The sequence below is a fragment of the Monocercomonoides exilis genome (assembly GCF_001643675.1).
Source record: "Monocercomonoides exilis strain PA203 chromosome Unknown scaffold59-495361, whole genome shotgun sequence".
NCBI lineage: Eukaryota > Preaxostyla > Oxymonadida > Polymastigidae > Monocercomonoides > Monocercomonoides exilis.
This window is the reverse complement of record NW_027150604.1, coordinates 40,529-64,482: the sequence shown is the minus strand read 5'-3', so window position 1 is coordinate 64,482 and position 23,954 is coordinate 40,529. Positions and strand designations below refer to the sequence as shown.

General features: G+C 36.5%; 5 protein-coding genes across 5 annotated transcripts; 3 read left to right on the top strand and 2 right to left on the bottom strand.

Moving 5' to 3' along the window:
• Window positions 1–80: 80 nt before the first annotated feature.
• Window positions 81–5,247, bottom strand: MONOS_9891 (putative Serine/Threonine kinase domain protein; the record flags this gene model as incomplete). The annotated part of the gene is made up of 2 exons (XM_067880431.1): window positions 81–5,171; window positions 5,227–5,247. 2 exons carry the CDS (start codon window positions 5,245–5,247, stop codon window positions 360–362), a joined length of 4,833 nt encoding a protein of 1,610 aa, XP_067719727.1. The 3' UTR covers window positions 81–359.
• Window positions 5,248–5,697: 450 nt separating this feature from the next.
• MONOS_9892 (uncharacterized protein) lies at window positions 5,698–9,151 on the top strand (the record flags this gene model as incomplete). The annotated part of the gene is made up of 2 exons (XM_067880432.1): window positions 5,698–5,749; window positions 5,841–9,151. The coding sequence occupies 2 exons, from the start codon at window positions 5,698–5,700 to the stop codon at window positions 8,945–8,947; spliced, it is 3,159 nt and encodes a 1,052-aa protein (XP_067719726.1). The 3' UTR covers window positions 8,948–9,151.
• Window positions 9,152–9,205: 54 nt separating this feature from the next.
• On the bottom strand, window positions 9,206–10,815 carry MONOS_9893 (putative serine/threonine-protein phosphatase with EF-hands 1). The gene has a single exon (XM_067880433.1). It carries the CDS (start codon window positions 10,745–10,747, stop codon window positions 9,344–9,346), a length of 1,404 nt encoding a protein of 467 aa, XP_067719725.1. The 5' UTR covers window positions 10,748–10,815; the 3' UTR covers window positions 9,206–9,343.
• Window positions 10,816–11,727: 912 nt separating this feature from the next.
• Window positions 11,728–15,521, top strand: MONOS_9894 (uncharacterized protein; the record flags this gene model as incomplete). Its single annotated transcript, XM_067880434.1, has 6 exons — window positions 11,728–11,792; window positions 11,859–12,054; window positions 12,186–13,887; window positions 13,992–14,049; window positions 14,135–15,402; window positions 15,514–15,521. 6 exons carry the CDS (start codon window positions 11,728–11,730, stop codon window positions 15,519–15,521), a joined length of 3,297 nt encoding a protein of 1,098 aa, XP_067719724.1.
• Window positions 15,522–16,571: 1,050 nt separating this feature from the next.
• On the top strand, window positions 16,572–19,002 carry MONOS_9895 (putative NDR serine/threonine kinase). Its single transcript, XM_067880435.1, has 6 exons — window positions 16,572–16,701; window positions 16,788–16,962; window positions 17,034–17,286; window positions 17,354–17,517; window positions 17,707–17,988; window positions 18,066–19,002. Exons 1-6 carry the CDS (start codon window positions 16,583–16,585, stop codon window positions 18,669–18,671), a joined length of 1,599 nt encoding a protein of 532 aa, XP_067719723.1. The 5' UTR covers window positions 16,572–16,582; the 3' UTR covers window positions 18,672–19,002.
• The last annotated feature ends 4,952 nt before the right edge of the window (window positions 19,003–23,954 follow it).

The following is a 23,954-nucleotide window of genomic DNA, read 5'->3' as shown; positions in this document are numbered from 1 at the left end:
TTCCAAATACCATTCATGATTTTTGTTCTTTATTTTCCTTTTTGTTTGTGTTGTTGTTGTTGTTGCACAAAATGCATCAGTATTTGTGCATCTTTTTCTGTTTGTTCGCTTCTATCCCCTTTTTTTGTTTTTGAAACACTTCACCTTTGCCATTTTCTGCTCTTCCCCATGATGCTCGTCTTCTTTTGTGTTTGTCTTGTTTTTTTGTGTTTTTTCGAATCCAAAAAATGAAGTGATTGTTGAAAACAGATGAACTCAATTCTTTGAACTTAAAAATGTCACATACCAGCTGCCCTCTTCGTCGTTGCACCTGAGAGAAAGATGAAGAGATTGAATAAAATAATTGCAATTCCCCAGATTCATTCCCATTCGCTTTCCAAACAATTCCGAGCTGAAGGAATACCTGGATGTGGTTGTTTCTGTGGAGCTGACGGAATTGGTTGATGGGCTGGTGCTCGTATCTCATCGCTTATTGGCAACGAAAGCATTGACCAAGTATGAGCTATTGTTACATCTGAACTTGTATCTTGCTTTTGCAAAGGAGAAGAAAACTTTTGGGCAAAACTGTGCACTTGAGTAGGAGATGAAATTGTCGATGGAATTGATGCAGGAGTTGAATTGTTGCATGACCTGTCTGCAGATGAAGATTGCATTGAAAGTGATGACGCAAATGGAGATGGTGGAATAGGTGAAAAAACGCGAGATTGCTTGGGAGATAAAAGACTAAGTGCATCATCAACAGAGCACCCTGCCAAACGTGCAGTTAGCGCGGTAGTTGCAAAATCTGTTTCGCCTTCGACTTTTGAAAGAGGATTCTGCGTGTCTTCCTTTGAAGAATTATTTAAAGAAGATAAATCGCTATTTATCGCATTTCGATATGCGTTGTAATGTGCTCTTAATCTATTCCTTGCAATTTCTGATGCAAGCGGAAGAGGAGGAGCTGGAGGAATTGTTGAAGAATTATTGTTAATCGAGTTTTTAGAATTTTGCGGTGACACATTTGAAGTTTGGTAATTAAACTGTGCTGATGGCTGATTCTGTAGCGGAAAAGACGTTTTACTTTCAATTGAATTTGATCCAGCAGAAGATGCTGCAGATCTTGCTGTTGAAAAAGGAGCAACAGAATGGGGTGAAGAATAGAACATTGGAGGTGAAGGCGTTGGATAATTCTGTTGCTTGCTTGAGGGCGTTGGACAGGACTGAAATAGGTTGAGCATCGACTGTTGAAAATCATCATCACTTTCATCACCATCAATGTCATCCAGAAGATGCTCGTTTTGAATGGTGATAATTCCATCTCTATCAAATGCCTTGGGATCAAAAACTGGCTTTTCGCACCCAAACAAAGGAGGCGGAGTCGATGAAGCCGAAGATTGCGCACTTGTTGGAGTATTTGCTTTGCTTTTTTTGCCAATGATTGAAGCCACTTGCTGATCGTCATCGTCTTCCTCATCTAGCAAACGTGCAAAAGCACCAAAATATTCGTCTTCTTCCTCTACCTCAGGTTGCATTTTTGCATTTGCAACATTCATTGAGCTTTCAGCTTCGTCGCTGCTCACTGAATTTTGTGTGTTCGTAGAAGAGCTGCTGGTGTCTCCAGAACTTTTTGTTGATTGTGACGAATCAGATAAGCTTTCTCGTTCAGAATCAGATTGTGAGTCTTCGCTAAACGGATCATTGAGCTTAGGAAGAGGCATCATGTCTTCAATGTGGACTGCCTTGGGATCATCAAAGCGCGGAGGTGGAGGGATTGGAGGTGATCTGTGTTTGCTTGAGCCACTCTGATTGCTCGCTTCTGACTTTGTGCTCTGCTGATAAGTGTCTGAAGGCGAGATGGCAACGTCGGAAGATTCCAGTGCAGGAGGCGGTGGAGCAAGCTGATGCAAAGGAGGGACCTGTGCAGGTGGTGGAGGCAAAAGAGAGAATGCATGACTCATTGATTCCGGACATGGACTGCGCGCTGCTTGGATCCTTTGGTGAAACGGAGAGTGACGCAAACATTCATCTGATTGCATATGCACACTTAGATCTGCGCTGTTGTTTGACAACTGCGATTTTTGAGAAGCAGCTTTAAGAAGTGTGTGTGAAGAAGAGTTGCTTTGATTTGCTTGATTCCGAGGCTGCATTTGTGTTTCGGCCGTTGATGCAAGCGGAGGTGCTCCTACGATCGTGACAACCCCGTCGTATGAAGAGTCAGAGGAATCAGTCAGATCAGAAAGAACTGCAAAATCATGCGTGCTGTTCTGGATTGCGGCTGAGTGAAAAGAATTTTCATCAGAAAGAAGAGAAGAAGGGTCAGCAATATCGAGTGGCGGATCAGCTGGAGCAGCATAATCGTTTCTGTCATCATCTGAATCGCTGTCTTCTCCTTCTGATTGGATGGGCGGAGTGAACGGCGTGATAAAGCGGAGACCATGCTGATATTTGGGATGGTGGCTTTTCGATTTCTTTGACGCAGAAGATGGTGAGTTACGTGTTGGCGAAGAAATAATACGAGGAGAAGCAGAAGCCGCGCTGTTTCTGGCAGAAGGTGAAGTGTGGCGTGTTCCAGACGATACTTTCGTGATCCAATGGCCAGACTTGTCCATCAAAGTGATTGGAACTTCACTGTCTTCGCTGCTTGTGTCGTCTGAGATGTTCTGGCTGCTGCTGCTTTTTGACTGGGGAGGAGTGCACTCGCGCGGAGGAGGCACAGAAAGAGCTGTCGAAGGAGGAATGGTGATGGGCGATGTGGATGGCGCAGACGGAAGAGAGCTGGGTGTTGCAGCGTATGCCAAGGGAAGTGGAGATGGCGAAGATGCGGGTACATATGGAATGTAATACGGTGGCTGTGGAGTTAATGATGCTGATCCTTGTGGTGTGTATGAACGAGATTGATTCGAACTGATAGGGGCAGGAGAAACAGGAAGTGAAGTTGGCAGTGTGTCTGGGTGAAATGTGAAGGAAGGAAGGACAACCATGTTTGGATCAACATCAGAAGGCTGCATAAAAGAAGCCGAAGGAGAATAGCAGTTAGATGCAGAGAGCGAAGAGAACGACATCTGCGATCCGCGTTCAGATGCTGATGCGAATGAGCCGTTGACTGAAAAGTTCTGTGCATCGTGTATGAGCCGGGTGAGCTGTGATGTGCTGATGGAAGAGGAGAACACCTCAGGCCGAGGTATAAACGGGAGAGGTGCAGAGATTGGCTTTGGTCTGGAGGAGAGAGAGAGATGGGGGGTGAAGGGAGAAGGGAGATGCAGCGAGATGTCGCTATCAGAGCAGACAGAGCCTGATGACAGCACGTGCTGAATGGTCTGTGGTGTGTGGATTGCGCGCGGTGCAGCAGATATCTGAGGAGGATATCGACGCTCACTCAAACTACGTGCGTAGGCAGGAGATGAGATGGAGTTGCTTCTGCCTTTGTGAAAGTTGTGCAGCCAGCGGTGCGCATAGCTCTGTGTGTGGGGCTTGCTGCGGAGAGAGCGGCGATGGCGATGATGGTGGCGATGGTGGAGTGTGTGGAGAGGGCGAAATGAATGGTGATTGTGCGGCAGAAGAGAGCAATTCGATGGCTGTGTCTCTTTTGAGTAAGGAGAGGAAGAGGAGTCAGAACTGGAGTGCTTGTGACGTGGAGGGATTGTCAGAGAGACAGAAAAGGGAGACGAAGGAGGCGACTGAACAGACGGAGACGAGACGAGCAGCGACGAAAGACTGCTGCTGTGAAATGACTGACTTTCGTCGTCCAACTCGTCTTCTGTGCTATCATCTGGCTGATCGGTAGCTTTTTGCCCAGTTTTCTCGCTGATTTCCTTTCGATAAGCCAAACACCATTCCTCAAACAGCTCGAGCTGCTCTCTCTGCGACAGAGACAGAGGAAATGAGAGGTCTTGTGCTGGGTAGTGTGTCTGTTCATGCAGCATCTTCAACAGATCTTCCCGAAGAAGTCCTTGATCCTCCTTCATGTTGCTCAGCTTCTCTTTCTCCTTCTCCATCACCTTCTCCACCACTTCTTTGAGCGCTGTCTTCTCTTCGCTGTTAGCTGAAAGCGCTCGTGTTTCTGTGCCGAGCAGCTGATGCACAGGTTTCACTGATTCTCTCAGCATCATCCGTCTCCACCGGCTGGTTTCGCTCTCTCTCCAATGCAGCATCTTCTCTGATAGCCTCAAATCGGCGTCTTCGAATCCGCTCTCCTTCAGAAACGACAGCGGAATGGGCCGGGTGAAGCCTTCGAGAAGCCACGGGTGTACACACGCCTCAGGGATGGTCATCCGCTGTGCTGGGTCTTTGCACAAAAGAGAAGAAATAAAATGCTTCAGTGTCAGCGGAACAGGTACTGTCTGTGCTGAAGATTGTGGAGGTTGAGGCGTCTCTGGATCGGTTGATGTTAAATGCTGTGTTGAATTCTCTGGGCTATCCATTATGTCAGGCATTGATGCTGGAAATACCACATCTTTTGTCTGGATCTCGTTTATGAGTTGCTCATCGGTTAAATCATTGTCGCTGCCAAATGGAAATGTTCCAAAGCAGAAAATATACGTTGTTATTCCAACTGACCAAGAATCCACAGGTGGCCCTTCAAAAAGCCCTCCTTTGAAAACTTCTGGTGCAAGAAAAGCAACAGTCCCTGCAGTTTCCTTGAGTTTCTGTTTCGCGTGCTTTAGTATTGCGCATGCCCCAAAATCAGATATTTTTAATCGTCCGTCATTCATTAAAAGCAAGTTCGGTGGCTTTATGTCACGATGAATTATCCCCATCGAATGCATTTTATGAAGTGCCGGAAGAAGATCTCGAAGATAATATGTAGCTAAAATTGGCGGTAATGGATCAAATTGGATGGATTGTACAACAATTTTCCTTGGACCCGTTTTTCTTTCTTTTACAATCTTTTGCTTTTGCTCTTCTGAGTTATTTGTCTCGGGTGAACTTTCGCTATCATCGCTACTAATAACAGGATCAATAGCTTCAACTATCTTCATCGTTTTTCTCGATTGAATAAGTTGCCCACCTTCGCAAAGGTCCATAATCAAATATATAGTATGATCGCTATGCTTATGTATAACTTCGTGAAGATGAACAAATGACGGATGATCCCGAAGCATCTTCATAACCAAGATTTCAACTGTTGGCCTGTTCCCGCGTTCATGATAAAACACTTTTTTTGATGAAGGTCTTCTCAAAACTTTCATTGCCTACAGAAAATTATAAAAAATCAAATATTCTAACAAATAATCTTCATGAGCAAACGTATTTTAATCCACTTAACATATTTATACACTGAAACACGGATGCGAAACGACCTTCACCAAGTTTATTAAGAATTTTATATTGATTGATAATTCTATAGCCATCGGAAGATAATGTTTTTGTAATTTTTGTTGTATATATTATTGATGATAATGTTTTATATTGTAAAGGCTGCGGCGACGGCGGACATGGAATAGGCGTCTGCATTTAGCTACTTTTCCAAGATGTTAATAACGTAAAAAAGTTATAGTAGCTTTTCCTGATTTTATGCCTTTCCAATAACAAATTTTGAAGGTTTTTAATAAGAAAATCTTTATATTATATGCACGATCAAACATAATTCATATGTTTGATTTTCTTGAAGAAGTTGTCGATGAAATTGCAGGGGCTCCAAGTTCTACCGACAGAGAGAAGGAAATAGAAAATTTTTTTCAATTTTCTTTTAATTCTCCAACAAGAAATAAGCATGAAATGGATAATTCTAAAAAAATTCTTTCAACGCCCAAGGAACTTTTGAGTGATGGTATTTTTAATTCTTTATTTTTCATTTTATTTTGAAAAATGTATTCCATTGAATATATATTTTATTTTATTGCTTTATCAATAATTTAAAGATAATCAAAAATCATTAAATAATCAAAGTTCAGCTGCCTTTACCCCATACCTGAGCAGATCAAAATCAAAAATATTAGATTCTTTCTCTCTTGGAGGATCTAATCATCCGATTTCAGCTGAAGAGGATAGTGAAGTGGATGAAGATCTTTTTGTAATTGAGCAACCTTCAAAAAGAACAAAAAATGATGTGTTGAAACAGAAACAGTCTTTGATAAAAGAGAAAAAATCAGCTACTACAAATTTAATCGACGTACTTTCAGATAGTGAAACAAATGATTTCGATGAAAGCGAATCTGATGCAGATTCAGATGTTTTAATTGTTGATAATGTACAGCCACATCCAACAAAATTTCGCGAACAAAAAACATTAGATGCGCGTTCCATTACTCGCCTTTTAAAGGAAGGTGAAAGGGACAGAGAACGTGATTTAGAAACTGCAAGAAAGCGATTAATGGAGAATTTGAAAAAGCAACAAAAAAGAGAAAAGATGAAAAAACTGAGGCAGATGAAGGAAAAGGCGCAAATGGAGAGAGAGAAGCGTCTTCTGCATGAAATAGCGGTTCTCAAAGAAGGAGAACTAAAAAGAGAAATAGAACGAATTGAGGAGCTTCGACAAAAAACAAAATTGTTGATGGAAGAAGAGAGAAAAGCGGAAGAGAATTTGAAAGTTAAAAGGGTCAAAAGAACAAAAACCAAAAAAATAAAATTTGATGATACGAAAGCGGATTCATCACCAGCTCGGAAATCTTCGTCTAAGCAGAATTCCTTTGCAAATCCTTCAAACGCATCTTCTTCTTCATTTTCTCAAATGTCTCCCAATGACTCACTTTCACAATCTCCTGATGTCCATTCAAATTCTTCTGCATTTCACTCATCATCTTCTTCACTTCATCCACTGATGGCATCTCATTTCGTTCCTTCTTCTGCTTCTGCTTCTGCTTCTGCTTCTTCTTCACCAAGTGCACCTTCAAACACAACTGAAGCAGCATCATCTTTTTCTTCATTTCTGATCAACTCTTCTGCTCCTCCACTTCGTTCTGCTTCTTCTTTTAGCACTTCCTCTAGCACAGCTGGCTATGCACCTCACACAAGTCAGACTGATCTCTCCTCCCTTTGCTCTTCTGTGCCAATGTGTCGCATCACACGCAGCTCAATCTCACTCGGCCCCATCCGCCGCTCCGTCACTGAGCGGATGCTGATCAATGTGCTTTCAGAGAACTTTCCCTATTCCGTCGCTTCAACCAACACGTCTTCCTCTGCCGGCCGCCAAGCAGCCATTCTGTCTGTCTCGCTGCCTGTGTCCAGCGAGCGTGCATTTATCAGATGTGCCTCAGAAGAAGATGCGCAGGCAATTGTGAAGAGGGTGATTGAAGAAACTGTCCAACGAGGAACTGGCAAAGGCAGCGGAACGGATTTCATGAAAGTCAAAGGGAAAGATGACAACAAGGTCATTCTTGTTGGAGCAGGGGATGCCAAACAGAGTGGAGAAGGCTTCCCACAAGACTGGTCGATGTCTGAGCTGAGCGGAGTATCCGATGAAAGCAAACAGAGAATGATGCACAAAAGCAGCTACAATAAAAGTGAAGTGATCCCCAGTGCAGGTAGTGCTGGTAATGATTTCTACGAAAGGAGAAGTTCCGCAAACAACAGCAGATCATCTTATGGGAGAGGAGGCAGAGGAAGCCATCGATCCTCATTCAGATCCTCTTCCTCTGGTTTTTCGGGCAGGCGATCGCGCTATTCAAAGCATAATCCATCGAGCAAATACGGACAGCGGAGCCATCGCGACAGAGCCCCTTCGCTCCATTCACCTTACGCGCAGCAGTCAGACCATTCGCCACCTGCAGATCCGTCGACAGTTCTGATGGTGCTCCAAATAAGTCGTTCTGCCCCAATTGCCGATGTGCAGCATCTCTTTGCCTCGTTTGGGATGCTCTGTTCGTTCGACTTTCTGAAACAGAAAGACCCTTCTGATGCGCTTTATAGAGCTGTTTATTCCTCTCACAAGGAAGCATCTGTCGCCCAAGAGAATCTGAATGGCTCGACATGGAAACAGGAGAAAGTGGAGGTTGTGTTCTGGGACGAGTACGTCGCAAGAACGAAGGGTATGAAAGCAGATTATTCTTCATCTTCGCAGAAAATATTGTATGATGCAAACGATGGCATTGGCATTGCTTCTGGGAGATCGAATCTATTTGAAGATTCCAGCAACTTCAGAACAGGAAGCAATGCTGATCGCAATGAGACACGGCGCTCGCATGGCTTTACTCCAACAGGAGCAAATTTGGTTCCGCTCAACATCGAAAAGAACAGCTTGCTGATGTCCAATCTTTCAACCACTGGCTCTCCTTTGACTTCATCGTCATCATTATCATCTTCTTCTTCGTCTTCTTCGTCTTCTTCTTCATTCGTTTCATCTTTTTCTGATACGTTGCCAAGCGTTCAGTCGAACAGCCCTCCCTTCAACTCCCATTCATATTCTCCTCTTTTTCAACCAGCAATGTTCCAAACATTACAAGCAACTGCAACAACAGACTCGTCTTCTGTTGATTCCTCAGTCAATCCAATAAAACATGCTGCTTCACAACTTCCTCAACCACAAAAATCTCTATCTATTTCTTCTTTGCCATTGCCTCCTCCTCCACCACCACCACCTCTTTCTCTTTCTCTTTCTCTTTCACTTCCACTTCCACAATCTGCATCGCCCTCACCTGCTTCTTCTGCTTCTTTTTCTCCTTCACGTTCCCCTTCCTCATTGCCTTCATCTTCTCCTTCTTCATCGCCTTCTTCATCTTCTTCTCTGTCTTCTTCATCAACTGACAATCAGAGTTCTCCACTTCAGTCAGACACAGGTCAATCAGCTTTTTCGTCGGAGCAGATTTTCCCAATTGACACATCGACCATTTCACCTTCTCTACCTCTTTCAAAGACAGATTTTGAAGAATTGGTTTTGCCTGAAAACTTATTCAGCGGAAAGAAGCAAGAACAGCAAAGCAACCACACTGAAGCAAATAATGAGTCTAATGTTAGTCTGACGGTTGATGAACCCACACCATCGTTAATCATTCCAAGACTTTCTCTTCCTCCTCCTCCTCTTGTTCCATAGGCTCCTTCACTTGCATGCGCTCACTGTCTTTAAACTTTAATATGTTTGTTCATATTTAGTTAATGTTCTGCTTCATTGTTTTTATCGTTGAGTTTTTCTGTTGTTTTTATAAAATGTTAAATACAATAAAAGAAATGAAAGCAAACTGAGTGTTGGAAGTATTTACAACATTAACATTTCAGCTGTGTTCTTTCAAGAGGCAAAGAATTTTTATTTTTTCTGTAAATTAAACAAGATTTGGTGCATTGATAAAACAAGATATTATCCAAGTTGTTATGCAAATATAGAGTAACAATTAAAATTCAAAGTTGATTGAAAAATCATACGCAAAATCAACAAAAAATGAGAAAGGCAACTAAAAAAAGATTAAATAATTATCCAAAAATATTCTAAAAATTATAATTCATCTTCAACAGTTGGTTCTGCAGGTGTCAACAGATCCAAAATAGATGTGTCGAACTCCTTAATCACAAGATCCAGAATTTCGTCGTTTTCTCCTTCTGACTGTGTTTTCCGTTCGAAATGAACTGGAATAGATGCAGCCCATTGATTGTGTGAATCATCTGCATCCTTTTCATTGGCGAATGTCTGTTTGTTTCTTACGATCAGCACAGCTCCTCTGTCTTGTTGATGATTGGCACTTGAAGATTTCTTTCTGGTGTTGTAGGTTGCAGAGGAAAAGACTGTAATGACATGCCCATGATGTGCTTCTGAATGGCCATTTGGTACAAATTGATGTGCTCGAACGATGTAGTTGACTTTATTCTGCTGCAGAAAGAGTTCTGTTGCTTTTTCGAGAAATAAGAATGTTCTTGAACCACGCGGAGAAGGAAGAGAGTATAGATCTGGATTTCTCAAACATTTTTTATCGCTTGCTGGATCGTTCCAGAGAAGTTGATGAAAAATATCTTTTTGACATTCAGTTTGACTCAACCTCAACGTTTCATTGGATTTGTCGTTTTCATCAAATATACCACTGTCAAATGGCTCCAGAGGATATTCATGCTGGATTATTTTCTGTGGTTCGAGCGTTAATAAAACGCTGAAAGATAAAGCGTTTTCACAAATGTTGTTTTCGTTATTGCTATCACCTTGTGTATTATCCAGAGGAATGGGAATCCCTCCATGAACAAAGAATATTCCTTCTGTGGATCCAGAATTTTGAAAATCTGATTGAAGAATAGCCGCAATAGGAAGGTTTCGAAATGTTTTTAAAAACATGAGGTAATATTCATTTTGAAGTTTTGAGCCTGATGAAGGATATTTTTCAGTAACTTCTTTATTAAATCCATATAACATGTGAAGGGCTGGATCTTTTTCGTGATTCCCCATTAATAGAGTGATTGATTTCGGACTTTGCAATTCTAGCATGCATAGAAGAAGAAAAATTTCGACACCATTTGTTCCCCTATCTACATAATCTCCAAGAAAAAGATATGGATTTGTCGGAGACGGAATGCCATTTAATGCAAAAATACTGATAAGACTATCTAGACATCCGTGTAAATCCCCGACAACAGTTAACTTTTTTGGTGAATTGTGCATGCTATCAAAAAAAGAGTATTTCTCCGTAAGATTGATAATTGGCGTTTCATTTTCAAGTCGCTCGTGAATAAATCTTGATAATATATTCATAACATCATTTTTAGAAATTTTTTTCCCAGAATCCAGTTCACTCTTTAATAATAGAAACTCAGAAATAGTCAGTGGAGGAGATAAATCCCAAATAAATGAATTATCCAAGTCATCAGAATAAGCATTTATAAAAAATATACAAATCAGTATTCCTATTAATAGCATGAAAACAAATCAATTAAAATAAATTTGTCCACTGAAAATAAGATGTTCAAAAATTTATTCATTTTTGATCATATGATAAAACATTATTATAATTTTTTTGGTTTTTCAAATATACGAAAGGCATTTTTAAACAAAACCGAAATTTGTGACAAAATATTCTTGTTGTGACTTATATGATTAGATAATATAATGCCCATTTTTATTTTATTTAATATTTGATGTTGAAGAGATTAGATAATCATGAAACTAGCAGTAATGAAATATCTTTAGATCCATTAAAATTATCATTATCTATATCATCAATTGTTAACAGCTTGGATGAGTTATCTGAAGTTTTTAATATATTTTTTTCAAAGAAATAAGGTTTTTTGAAAAATTAAGAGTAGTTTATTCAATGCTTATCAAATATCTGCCTTAGTTAACGCTTTGCCAAAGCGGAAGTCAGAGCTTTATTGTCAAACAATTATGCCAATGTTTATTAGTCTCCTTGCAACAAAAAGCAGAAATATTCTTATGGAAGTCCTTCGAGGAATTAAGTGTGTTGAATTTCAACCCATTGCAATCTATGTATAAATTTATTTTTTTTTACAAAAATTTTGACAACCAAAGAGCAGTAATTGAATTTTCAGCCAGCACAAAGCGTCTCTTCATCCAAGATGGAATTCTTGACAAATTGTTCATTGCGTATGCTAAAAATTGCAGCAGTGAAATAGAAAGGCAACCAAAGAATTCCGATGTCAATGAATCTTCAATGAATGGGAAAGGCGAAGATGTTACGGTTCTTTTTTCTCAGATTCTTTTTTGTATGGCAATGGAAAAGGAGTGTCTAAAGAAATTTGAGCCTCATATGGAGACATTAACAAAACTTTCCAAAATTCTACCTTTTTCTAAAGCATTTGCAGCGCATTGGGCTGTCATTGCTGGATATGCACAATATGATTCTTCATGTGTGATTCCATTACAAATTAATATTTTTTCTCATGCTCTCTAAAGTTCGTCCAAGCTTTCCAACAAATTTAATCAGAAACTTAGTTATTATGTTATCGTGTGTTTATTTCAAAAGTTTCAAAGTGATATATTGAAGATAAAAAAATTTTTTATTCTTTAACAGGGAAAAAGACCTTGAAACCCAACTGCAAGCAGTGATTGCTCTACGCAATCTGGCTTCACTTTCTTTTATTCATTCTTTAGAGATGAACTGTGAAGGACTTTTTGCGTCTCTTGAATTGGTGCTGCAAAAGTTTAATAAGTTAGAAGTGTTTGAAATTGGATCGTCAACCAGACAGCGTCATAGGCAAAATGAAATTGTATGCATTTAATGCATTTAGCATTTGTTAGTAATATCTTTAATGTTGTTTGTTTTTGTTAATCATTTTTTTTAATCTGTGCTTTTTTATTAACAATTTGCAATCTAAACGATTCACAAATCATCATTCAGATTGCCTCAGTTGTTGAGTTGTTAGAGGCTATTGCAGAAGAAGGGAAAGAAGGAAATGAATTCAAATTGAGAAAGAGGAACAGCAGCGAACTTGGAGAATATGGAATTTATCCAACTTCACTTTTATACGAAATTTGCAATTCAGCGTTACAGAATGGTAGTTTGAATGATGAAGAAGAAAATAAAGAATTTCTCTTCAAAGAAGAAGAAGAAGAAGAAGAAGAAGAAGAAGAATGGACAATACGACAAAGGCACATAGCATACATTGGAATCGAAGAAGGAAAGAGATTGGTTGTTCAATCAGGCATTATTCATGCACTTCTGTCTGTTTTGCACAATGCTTTGCATCATATGTCTCTGTTCAAGTTAACCTGCCTGAAAAATATAAACTTAATGATTGTTTACCGCATTTTGAGGCTTATGTTGAAGTTGGTTTCAAATGCATCAAGCCCGTTGCTGCGTCAGATAATGTTTAATGAGGCAGCTTCGGAACCAAGTTCGTCTTCATCTAGTTCTGCCTCTGCATCAGCATCTGCTACTGCTTCTGCCCTTTCGTTATCTTCTTTGACGATAGAAGGATTATCATTTCCTGTTGAATCGCCTGTTGAAGCCACGTCAAGCGAAGGGTGTCTGTTGGATATTCTGAGGTTTGTTGTGTGTTCTGAGACAATTCGTTGGATGCGTCTGGTCTGTGAAAATAGCTGCCTTTTCGAAAAGCAATGCAGTGGATGTTGTTTCAGTCCTGATCGGTTCTTCAAAGTTGATGGCAATGAAAACAAACAAATTCCATTAACCCCACTTGAGTTGCATTACGCTAATGTGCAAGACGAAGAAGAAGAAGTTATCTCACTTCTTTCTCAGAATATGTTACCATTTCCAAAATGTTTGGTTGTGTCCTTAGACATTTTGGTTTCTGTTACTTGCTCGCTTGTCAAAGCAAATGATGAGGTCGCACTCAAACAGTTCGGAAAAGTGTTTCTGACTGCAAATGGCGCTTGTTTACTCCATTGCTTGTATTTCCTCTTCGCTATTTGCGACACAATTGTTAGGCAGCTGCCACAAGATCAATATTCCGCTTCTCAATCATTTGCATCTTCCAGTTCGTGCAATGTTTTTTCTCCGGAAACAATTTTCATTAAAAATATGCATTCTCTTCTGTCTTTTCTGTTGGCTTTGATCAATTGTGTTGTTCGACTTTCATCAGACGTTGAGATTGAGGCAGTTGCATCAGGAGTTATTTCTGCTCTTGTTGAAGGATCTGAAGACAGATGCAGAGAGATTGTGAATTTTGGAGGATATCCTTCGTTACTCAGAGAAAAAGATATGAATTGTTGTTCTTCAATTGAGCATTTTGATTACAACAAGCTTCCATCTGAAAGTGGCATCCAGCCAAATGTTACGCTTTGCAAAACTGCTGTTGTTTATGGAAACACAATCGAAATTAAAACAAATGGAAGCTTAGCACCCATTGTTAGACGGAGAAACAATGAAGGACATTCTCAATTATGCAAATTAGTTTTTGAAGCTGAACAAGAAACAGAATATGCACGTGAAGTGAGTCGAACATACGAGGAAGTTTTCCAAATTAAGCAAGATTGTTTCTTGGATAGTATTCGGCTGAACTTTGATTCATTGCTCGAAATTCGTGAAAATGATGTTGAAACAGCATGTTGGTCATTGCTTGTTTTGGCAAATGAAAAAAGTTTGTTTCATCCTATTTTCAATTGTACCTTATTAATATCTTCATTTAAATGATTTTGAACTTTATAAATTTTGTGCTGTTTGGACATTTCGAAATGATGCTAGTTACTTCTCGGATTCTTCTTGAAAAGGGTGTTGTGCATTATCTTCTTCGAGTTCTAAAGTTTGTTTCATGTTTACTGTTTTTTTGTATATTTAAAGTTATTTTTTTGTTTATGTGTATGTATTGTTGCCATTGTTGAAAAAAGGCATCCTGTTTTATCCATTCAATTGGCTGTTGTCCAAATTTTTCTGTTACTTTGCAAACGATCTCCTGAAGCAGAAAAGCAATTAATTGATAATGGAGGACTGACAATATTGTCTCAAACATTGTATTTCTGTTCAATTGATCTGTACAAGGAAGAAGGAAAATCGCTTTTGGAATACATCAATATGCTATTCAACAAAGAGTGGAATAAATTTTCACTTGAAAATGGAAAGGAAAGAAGAAATAAAAGCACTCTGAAGAGAGGCAGCAAAGACGAAGGTGACCATGATGAAGTGGTAATTGCAGAAGGGGAGGAAGAACTTGCAAAAATGCTTATTGACACTTCGTCTCAGATGTTCGTGTTACTTTCTCCGTTTGTGTTGTGTCAAAAAATTATGCAGCTTTTCCAAAATCTTCTCTGCAGCAACATTCAGGAGAAAGAAGCACAGAATCATTCTTCGAAATTTGTATCGTCTATTATGCGAAATGATTCGTTCGAAACGTTCTTATCCCAATCTCAGCCTGAAAGTGCAGAAGTGATTGATATTCCAAACTCGGTCCCAATGGAGTTCCTATTAGAAGACCCTGCATTTATCAATGCTACGGCTGGAAATGAAGGTTTCGTCTCAATGAGCCGATTTTCAACCGAAGATAAAAAATCAAGCAAATTCACTCCAACAGATCGTCTTGCTTTATGTCGCCCAGATATTGCTTCAATCCTTCTTAGCAACAATAATTTTACAATCAGATCGATTTCTGCTCTTCTCCTGCGCACGGGCACTGCTGATGGCCAGTTAATCATAGCTGCCCTCGAACTTTTGTACACACTTTCCTTGTCAGCCGAGGATGATATCGTTCAAATGGCCTACGAGGAAACTCTCGTTCCTGCTCTTTCATGCGCATTGGATTTGTCAACAAAAAGCGTGTATAATTCGCTATTGTTGACTGTTGTTGCTAACATAGCCAGAGCTGGTGCTGTTTTTGCTTTGAAGACAAAAGTATATTCTAAAATAAATCCATTTTATAATCAGATGAATAGGTTCGGTGTAATTGCACAGTTGAAGCAACATGCAATGCAAGAGAACGAAGAAGGAGAAGGGTATATCGTCAATAGCACTTTGGCGTTGTGCTATCTGTTTCTCAACAAGAACTCATATGATATTAATTGTGATGTGATTGTCTCCACATTGATGAATGTGCTTATATCTGGTGACGACGTCTCAAAATTGAACGCACTTGTCGCTTTCAACTGCTATCAAATAAACGAAGGTATCCTTTTTTGTTTGTCAGCATTAAATTTTTCTTCATTCAATTTATTGGCTTGCAATAGAAATACTTGAATGCCTCATTACCTCAAATTTAATGACCGTTCTTGCACAGATTCTTGAGTTTGCTTTTAATTTAAGATTATCATAATAATAACTAATGTTCAAATCGCTTGTTTTCAAACGTTGTTTTCCAGTCAGTGTAATGAAGACGTTATCATATTTACTCTTAAGCTTCTTGTTAAAATTCATTCAGTCATCTTCAATTATTCGAGTAACCCGTTCGCTAATAATGTGAATCCAAATGTTACTAATTACTCCAGGAATTATTTCGTAGATATCTTGAATTCATTGCCCTTTCTTCTTGTTCATCCCAACAAAGTTGTAAGAAAAAAAGCAGCAAAAGTTTTATTGTTGTATATTGCTGATAAAAAATCAATGACAACTTTTATAGAAACCGGATTTTTCCCTACATTCGTTGATAACTTAGAACTCAGCAAAGGAATAGGAACATTTCTTTTCAGGAATTATACTTTTGGCATTGGCATAAGAACAAAAGATTACAATTTACTAAAGATGATGATTGCCAACAACTATCTCGAAATTATTTCTAAAGGCTTGTTACAACTTCATTTGAATGGAGAAATTATCCATTTTTTGAGCATAATTCAAATTTGCTCTCCGCATTATGCAAATATCAAGCCACATGAGATTTCGAGGTTTATCGTATATCGAGCAGAGGGTGCTACAATAAGTTCAGGGATGCCAAAAATGAATTTAACGCAACTTGGAATTTTGCGTCAATACGCAGAAGAATGTGGATTATTTGATGTTATATATTCTTTTATTCATTACCCTTTTTCAAATATGGTTTTGAATGGAGGAGCATTGGCATTAGCAAGTTTTTATTTTTGGTAAATGCATTTATCTCATCTTTGTTCAAAAAAAATTTGATGTTGTTTATCATATTTTGTATTTTTAACATAAACTTTATTTGGATAGAAAAATATTTATTCTTGAATTTCAATCAAAACTAATTTTTTAGAAAAAAACATAAGAATTGTTTGATGTTGAATATTTATCTTTTTATTCATCGTATAACTTTCAATAAAAGAAGTCTTCAAGTTATATTGATTATATTGCCTCGAATTTTTAATATATGATCGATTCCATAATAACTCATTATGTCGGCACAACCATCTGCAACAACCCCTCAAACCCTCGAAAAAGTCGAAGCGACCAAACATTATATCGATACGTATTATGAAAATGTAATGAAAGAAATTACTGAAAGGAAACAACGGTTTTATATTCATTTTACAATAAAGAATATGAATATTTTATATTATATGTTTATCTTTTAAAATGTGTTGCTCAATAATTAATTAGACATGAAACTTTAAAAAAGAAGTTGAGGGAAGAAGGTCTTACAGCAGAACAACAAGAACAGCTCATCAAAGAACTGCGAGAACTTGAATCAAATGCAATGAGGGCGAAGCGTCGCCAAATGAGGCTTACTGACTTTGATATGTTAACAGTTATTGGAAGAGGTGCATTTGGAGAGGCATGAAATTAGTGAATTGAAATTTTCTTAACCCATTGAATTTGTTTTAACGATATCAAAAAAAATTGCAGGTTCGTGTTGTTAAAAAGAAAGACAGCGGAGAAGTTTATGCATTAAAAAAATTAAAAAAAGCAGAAATGGTAAAGATGGGACAAGTTAAGCATGTTAGGGCTGAACGTAATTTGATGGCTGCTGCTTCATGTCCTTGGGTCGTTCAGTTGCATTATTCTTTCCAAGATGCAAATTATTTGTATCTTGTTATGGAATATGTTCCCGGTGGTGATATGATGTCTTTACTGATGAAAAAAGAAATTTTAAGTGAAGGTTTGACATTTTTTATGGAAGAAAATCTTTAACTTTAGAATGAAATGAAACTCATCGCATTATTCAGATGAAGCACGTTTTTACATTGCGGAATGTGTGATGGCTGTAGAGGCTGTGCATAATATGGGTTATTTGCATCGAGATCTTAAGCCAGACAATCTACTGATTACAAGAGAAGGGCATATAAAACTTTCTGATTTTGGTCTTGCAACAACAGGAAATGAAGACAAAGTGTGTAAAATTGCTTCATCCAAAGCAAAATGAACGTTTATTTTTTATTTGAAAATTCTATTTAATTTAATTTTGAAGCATTTTTTAAAAGATTTTTGTTTTCATCAACTATTTTTTGAGAATTATTTTTAATTGTCCTTTTTCTTCAATATTTATGAACTGACTTAAAATATCATTTTACAAATGCAGCATGCAATGTACAGTGAGATGACGCAAAAGCTTGCAGGGAGCGTTTCACATCATGCCACAGAAGGAGATGCATCTACAATGGCAGCCACATACAGACGGCGCAACAGAAGAGCTTTGGCTTACTCAACCGTGGGCACACCAGATTACATCGCCCCAGAGGTGCTGATGAAGCAGGGATATGGCAAAGAATGTGATTGGTGGTCTCTTGGAGCTATTATGTTTGAAATGATCGTTGGATATCCTCCATTCTATTCAGAGAATCCTGTGGAAACATGCTCAAAGGTTTGTTAATTCCTTTTCAGCGAAAATGATGAAATATTTTGTTTTCTGGAATTGCATGTGATTTTATTGTTTGAAAGATTCTTCATTACCCAGAAACGCTCCGGTTCCCTTCTGATGTGCGTTTGTCTCCTGAGTCAGTGAATCTCATTCAATGTCTTATGACTGATGCCAAGCACCGTCTTGGAACAAGGTCAGTCGACGAAATCAAAATGCATCCCTTCTTCCGCGGCATTGACTGGCGCAATCTGCTGAAGATGAAGCCTCCGATGGTACCAACCATTGCATCCGAAACAGACACATCCAACTTTGACAAGTTCGATGAGCACCCGCACGAAGCCTCTGTTCCTGACGATCAGGCTTGGCGAATCAAGAGAGAAGACCCGAAGTTTGTTGGATACACCTTCAAGCGGTTTGAATCAATTGCAAAAGCAGGCGAAAAGAAGCCTGTTTGGGATGTGCTTACTGGTGATAAAAGCTCATCTCTCGCATCATCATCGGCTTCAGCATCGACTTCTTCTGCAACTGCACCCTCTTCTTCATCCTCGACTGCAATGCGTGGTTTGTTTGCTCCACCACCTCCTCCTTCTGCGCCGCATGCACTTTCTGGTGCTTCTTCGTCAGCTCGCCCTGTTGCTACATCTTTATTTGCGCCTCCTCCTCCACCCACAGCCCCAAAAAAATAAACATCAAAATTTTTTAATCAACTTTTGATTTTTAACATTAAAACAAATCATTTTCTGATTTCTATTTTTCTTTTCCTTTGTGTATGCTTTACTATTTTAGCCACTGTCCATTTATTTCTTTTAGCTTATTCTTGTTGTTCTTTTCTCGAACTGGTATTAATTTGAAGAGCATCTATCTTTCACTTTCTTGCAATTTATTGATAATGATTATTTGTTTAACTGATTTTGGATCATGTTTTTTTATTCATTCGTCAATCATTTCAACATAAACATTATAGTATTTTTGACCCAATTATAAATATAAACAGCAAGAATTACAATTTAAAAACAACATCCATTATTTATTTTTTGTGAAAATATTCAAATCTTACAAAAAAGGATATCTTTATTCAAAATCTATTCATTTACAAAAAATTCCAGAGTCACTAGAAATTTGATAAATTATCAGATCCTTTTATTTATGAATTTGTTTATTTCATGTCATTAATTTGAATGATTTATTATGATTTTTGTTCGAACGGCCGATTTTTTTTTGAAATAAAAATATTGTTATAGATAAGAGGAATATGGTAATTGTATGCCACCTTTCCAAATAAAAGACAAACTCTTGATCAAATGGGTAATTCTTTTTGAAAATTCGCAAATGTTTAATTTTTAAAAAAAAAAAATCAAAATTTCATATTTTGATCTAATTTCTGTTCACGCTCACGAATCTTCTCAAGTATGTTTGAAATAGCATTATCAATGAATAGATTCAATATTAGTGAAGTTTGGTGTTTGCCAACGAAAACTTGAGCCAAATATGAATTTTTTGATTTATTTGAAAAAAAAACATTTGCGACTTTTCAAAAAGAATTACCCATATGTCAAAAAGCACGTTTCAAATGATAACAAAATCATTTATTTGTTAATAGACCTGACTTATTTATAAAAAAATTTGATCAACCCATAAAAAAATTCAAAATATTTGTGCACACATTTTTTTTTTTGGTTTTGCATGGATGAGAACATGCATTATTTCAAAAATATCTCTGAATGTCAAATATTGAATCGTTTTATGGATGAAAAACTAAATTGATTAAAAAATTTATGTGATAATGGAGAAACCATGCAATGGCTTCACGACAATGTTAGTAACACTGTCAGAAGATGCCCAATAGCAACATGTCGTTCATTTATGATTTTGATTAGAGGAAGCGAAGGAAAATGGTTCTTCAGATTCCGCAAATGCCGAAAAGAAGTCTCTTATAGAACAGAAACTCCGTTTTCAATATCTTTCCTTTCAATTTGATATATTGTTCTGATCCTTTCCTTCTTTTTCCCATCTCAATATGAAACAAACATCACCTCTCTCTTCATGTGAAAGACACAGTGTTTCATATTATTATTGCATTTGCCGGAAAACATGTGCTCAGATGATTGGAAAATATCAAACTCCGATTGGAGGTCCTGGCCGGGTTGCAGAAATTGACGAAGCTGTTTGGATAAGGAGAAAATACAAGAGAGGTTTCAATGCTTTTTCTGTTGAAAGTTAATTATCAATTGAACTTTTTTTTATTATGACGTGCTAAGAAGCAAATTTTGATTTTCGGTACTCAGGAACATGGAGGAAAAGCATTTGTTTACCCTGTGACAAACCGATCTGCTTCACTATTTATTACGTTAACAATAAAATATTTTCGTTATGAAAAAAAAATTCACTCTGACCAATGGAAAGCATATTCTTCTTTGTGTGAGAATGTGTTTTCACACAATACTGTCAATCATTCTGAGCATTCAGTTGAATTTTATTTTTTCTAATTATTGTCTTTTTTCATAAAATGTTTTTTCATTCTTATTCAGATCCACTCACATGTGCTTGTACAAATCTTATTGAAGCATTGTGGACTGCCATTCAAAAGTTCATGCATTCACATGAAGTGAGACGAAATAGAGTGCAAGAATAAATATCTTTATTTTCATTTTTCAGAAATTGAAAAGTTGATTTTTCCATTTTTGTGTCGAATGAAATGAAATACAATGATGAAGAATACAAAGCTTTAGAGGAAGAAACTTTTGATTCAGAAGAAGAGGGAAAAGAGGCTGGAGCTGAAATGCTTCACGAAGAAGAATCTTCAGGATCAGATAATAAACTTGAAACAGATACATCATCATATGGGGCTGGGGATGGAGCTGATGCATCTGAATGGGAGGCTGATAAAAAAATACTGAATTTTCCACATATCATTCTTTTTTAAAACAGAAAAACAACGTGTTCTCTTTGATTGTCTCTTTGTTTAATCCAGTTTTGTGAGATGTGTGATAACCACCATTTGCTGTTTGATTTTTCAAATGTGTTTATTTCTATTTTCAATGTTCAAATGGGTGATTCTTTAAAATATCATCATTTTTCCTTCAAAAAATTCTTTTTAAAAAAATCCCTTGAATATCTTCAAAAAAACATTGAAAAGGAAAAAGGCTTGGAAAAGATATTTTTATTTATATTTTGGTAAATGCATTTGTTTTTTTAACAGTTGTGCTGAATTTTTTAATTAAATACATAATTGCTTCACAAAGACCAACAACGTTTGGAAAATAAACAGCCAGAAAAAAGTTTTGGTTTTGAAAATAATCATCCATATTTTTTTTCGATCATTATTGTTTTATAGTTTCCGAAATCTTCTTTTTTTTAAATAAGAAATTTTTGACTTTTTTTAACATTGAAAAAGAGCATGAATATATATTTGAACGCAACACAACATTTGAACATTAACTCAGTTTTTGGTGAAGAAATCGGTACAAGAACACTCCCATCAAAATGTTCTTCTTTTTGAAACAACAACTTATCTCATTAACAAATTGTCAAACCTTTATTTGCAATCGAACACAAATTCAAACAAAAATTTATCACACGTGCATTTGAATATTTTTGAAATAAAACATTTTCAATAAATAATTATTTAATTGAATTTGGAATTGGTTTTTGAACACAAAAACTGATACGCCCAACAAAAAACATCTCTGTTATTAATTCGCATTTAACATAGGTATTAAAGTCAGTTAAAAAGAATTTCACGTTAATATGACAAATGCGTTTTTTTATGCAACAAATATTTTTCATCATCAACACACAAAAGCAAAGTACTGATTTCAAAAATAATAATCCATAATTCACTGACCATCAAAAATAACTGATTCGCTTTTAATAATCGAAAATTTGAGCCAACAGCTGAGAAAAACAAATATCACATTCAATAATAATTATTATCAAACACATTAATGCTTTGAAACAGAGATATTTTTTTTTTTCTCTTTACAAAAACAAAGAAAATGAACGATTTTCCTGTTAATAGAAAAAATTATTTGACAAAAATATGTTATCTGAATTTTCTAAAAAAAAATTAAATTTCAAGAATTAATACCAATTACATAATCAAAATATATTTATAGTTTATTGATCCTCCTTCATTCAATATAACCGTTTTGAATTGTTTGTTCATCGAATGAACAAGTTTATTAATAATATCCATTTCAATTTCATTCCAGGCAGCCAAAATTGATTTTTTCAGCTCATTCGCATCTTTCTTAGGTTTTCCATCTTTGAAAACCATCATAGATAAAATGCTCCACACATTTTCGATGATAATTAAATTTGGAGAATAAAAGGTCCATTCTAACCTGGTGATTGTATAATCTCTGATTATATTTTGCTCCTTTGAAAATCGACGAACTGCTGAATTATCGTGGATAAATCTCCAATTATTTTTGAACCGCTTGCGTGCATAAGGAATCAACGTATATTTCAAAATACAACAATATTCCTCAGAATTCATTGTATCGCTGACAAAAACGATTGGTGATTTGAAATTATAACCCAGTGCAGTCCATATATTTATTTTTTTTATGTTTATTCTGACTTTGATGGTTTTAAATTTCCTCATTATCTTTTTCAATCCATTCCATTCATGTATTATCTGGTCCAAATAAATTGAAAATTTTTTCATCAGCGAAGATCGTTAGTTCCCATAATTCATCATCCCTTAAATGTTTTTCAGCAAATTCGTTTCTCTTCTCACAAGCATTCTTTGATACAAAATGTTTGATTTTCCTCCATGTATATTTTCTATTTATTAAGCGCAATAGTCGAGGAGCAGTGGAATTGCTGCAATACTTAGTAAGAAAATCGGTTAGATCTCTGGCTCTTCGAATTTGCATGCATTTTGATTCTTTTTTTGCTTTCCTCAACAAAGCAGGAGAAAGAATAAGTGACCTTCCGAGTTTGCGTCTGACAAGCCGTTTTGATTGTATATGTGTGGTAATATTTGAAATCATAACTTTTTTCGGGGTGTTTATTTTATTGAAAACTCATTGTCATTTGCTTAATAATTTCTAACAAATTTTGAATGTTTTCATATCGTTTCATAGGCCAAAGTTTGATTTAAAAAAATAGAGAAGACGTCACATAACAGCTCTATCTCTTTTCAGGGTTCATTTATGAATAATCAAAACAAAAATAAAAACCGAATTTTTTGATAGAAAATATCGGGTTTCATAAATAATCACCCATATGGTTTGTTTTTAAGAACTTTTTTGCAGTATAGACTGAAATATTCAATAAACGAGTAATTTCATTTCTTCCTTTTCCCTGATCTTGCAGGATAGGAATTTTCTTTTGAATCGAGCCCTTTGAAATTCTTGTCATTTTGTTTTGTTTGTGTATTATTTCTTTTTTTATATTTATACTTTAATAATTCGCAAATTCACCTTTTTTTCCGGATCACATTTTTTAGAAAATAATTTCCTGCCAAATATGAAAATAAACTTTTCTTTATATTGATCAAGTCTTTTTTTTAAACAAAAACCGATAAATCTTGAATATCATTAAGTAATTTTCTGATCGACATATTTTTGCTTTCAACTTTTGCTTTTATAATTTTAAAAATAAAGAAGCATCAACAGGATCACATAATTCTGATGGGCAGTGTCGAAAACATTTGCACAACATTCGAAAAAATTGTTCAAAACACAACATTTCTGGTATTCTCATGAAAATTTCTACGTTTTGGATGAACTTTCAGTAATTATCAAATGAATCGAAAACTGGTTCAATTGAAAGAATTATATTTTATTTCGCAAAAAAAAGAAAAAAAAAAAAAAAAAAACATTATTAAATTGATAATCAAAAAGATTTTTTATTGAAAAATTTGTTAATAAACAATAACTCAAAATTTCTAGTTTCCAATGTTTTGCAACGTATTTAAATGCGACAAAATAATTAATTTAACTTTTAATCAATTAAAAAGG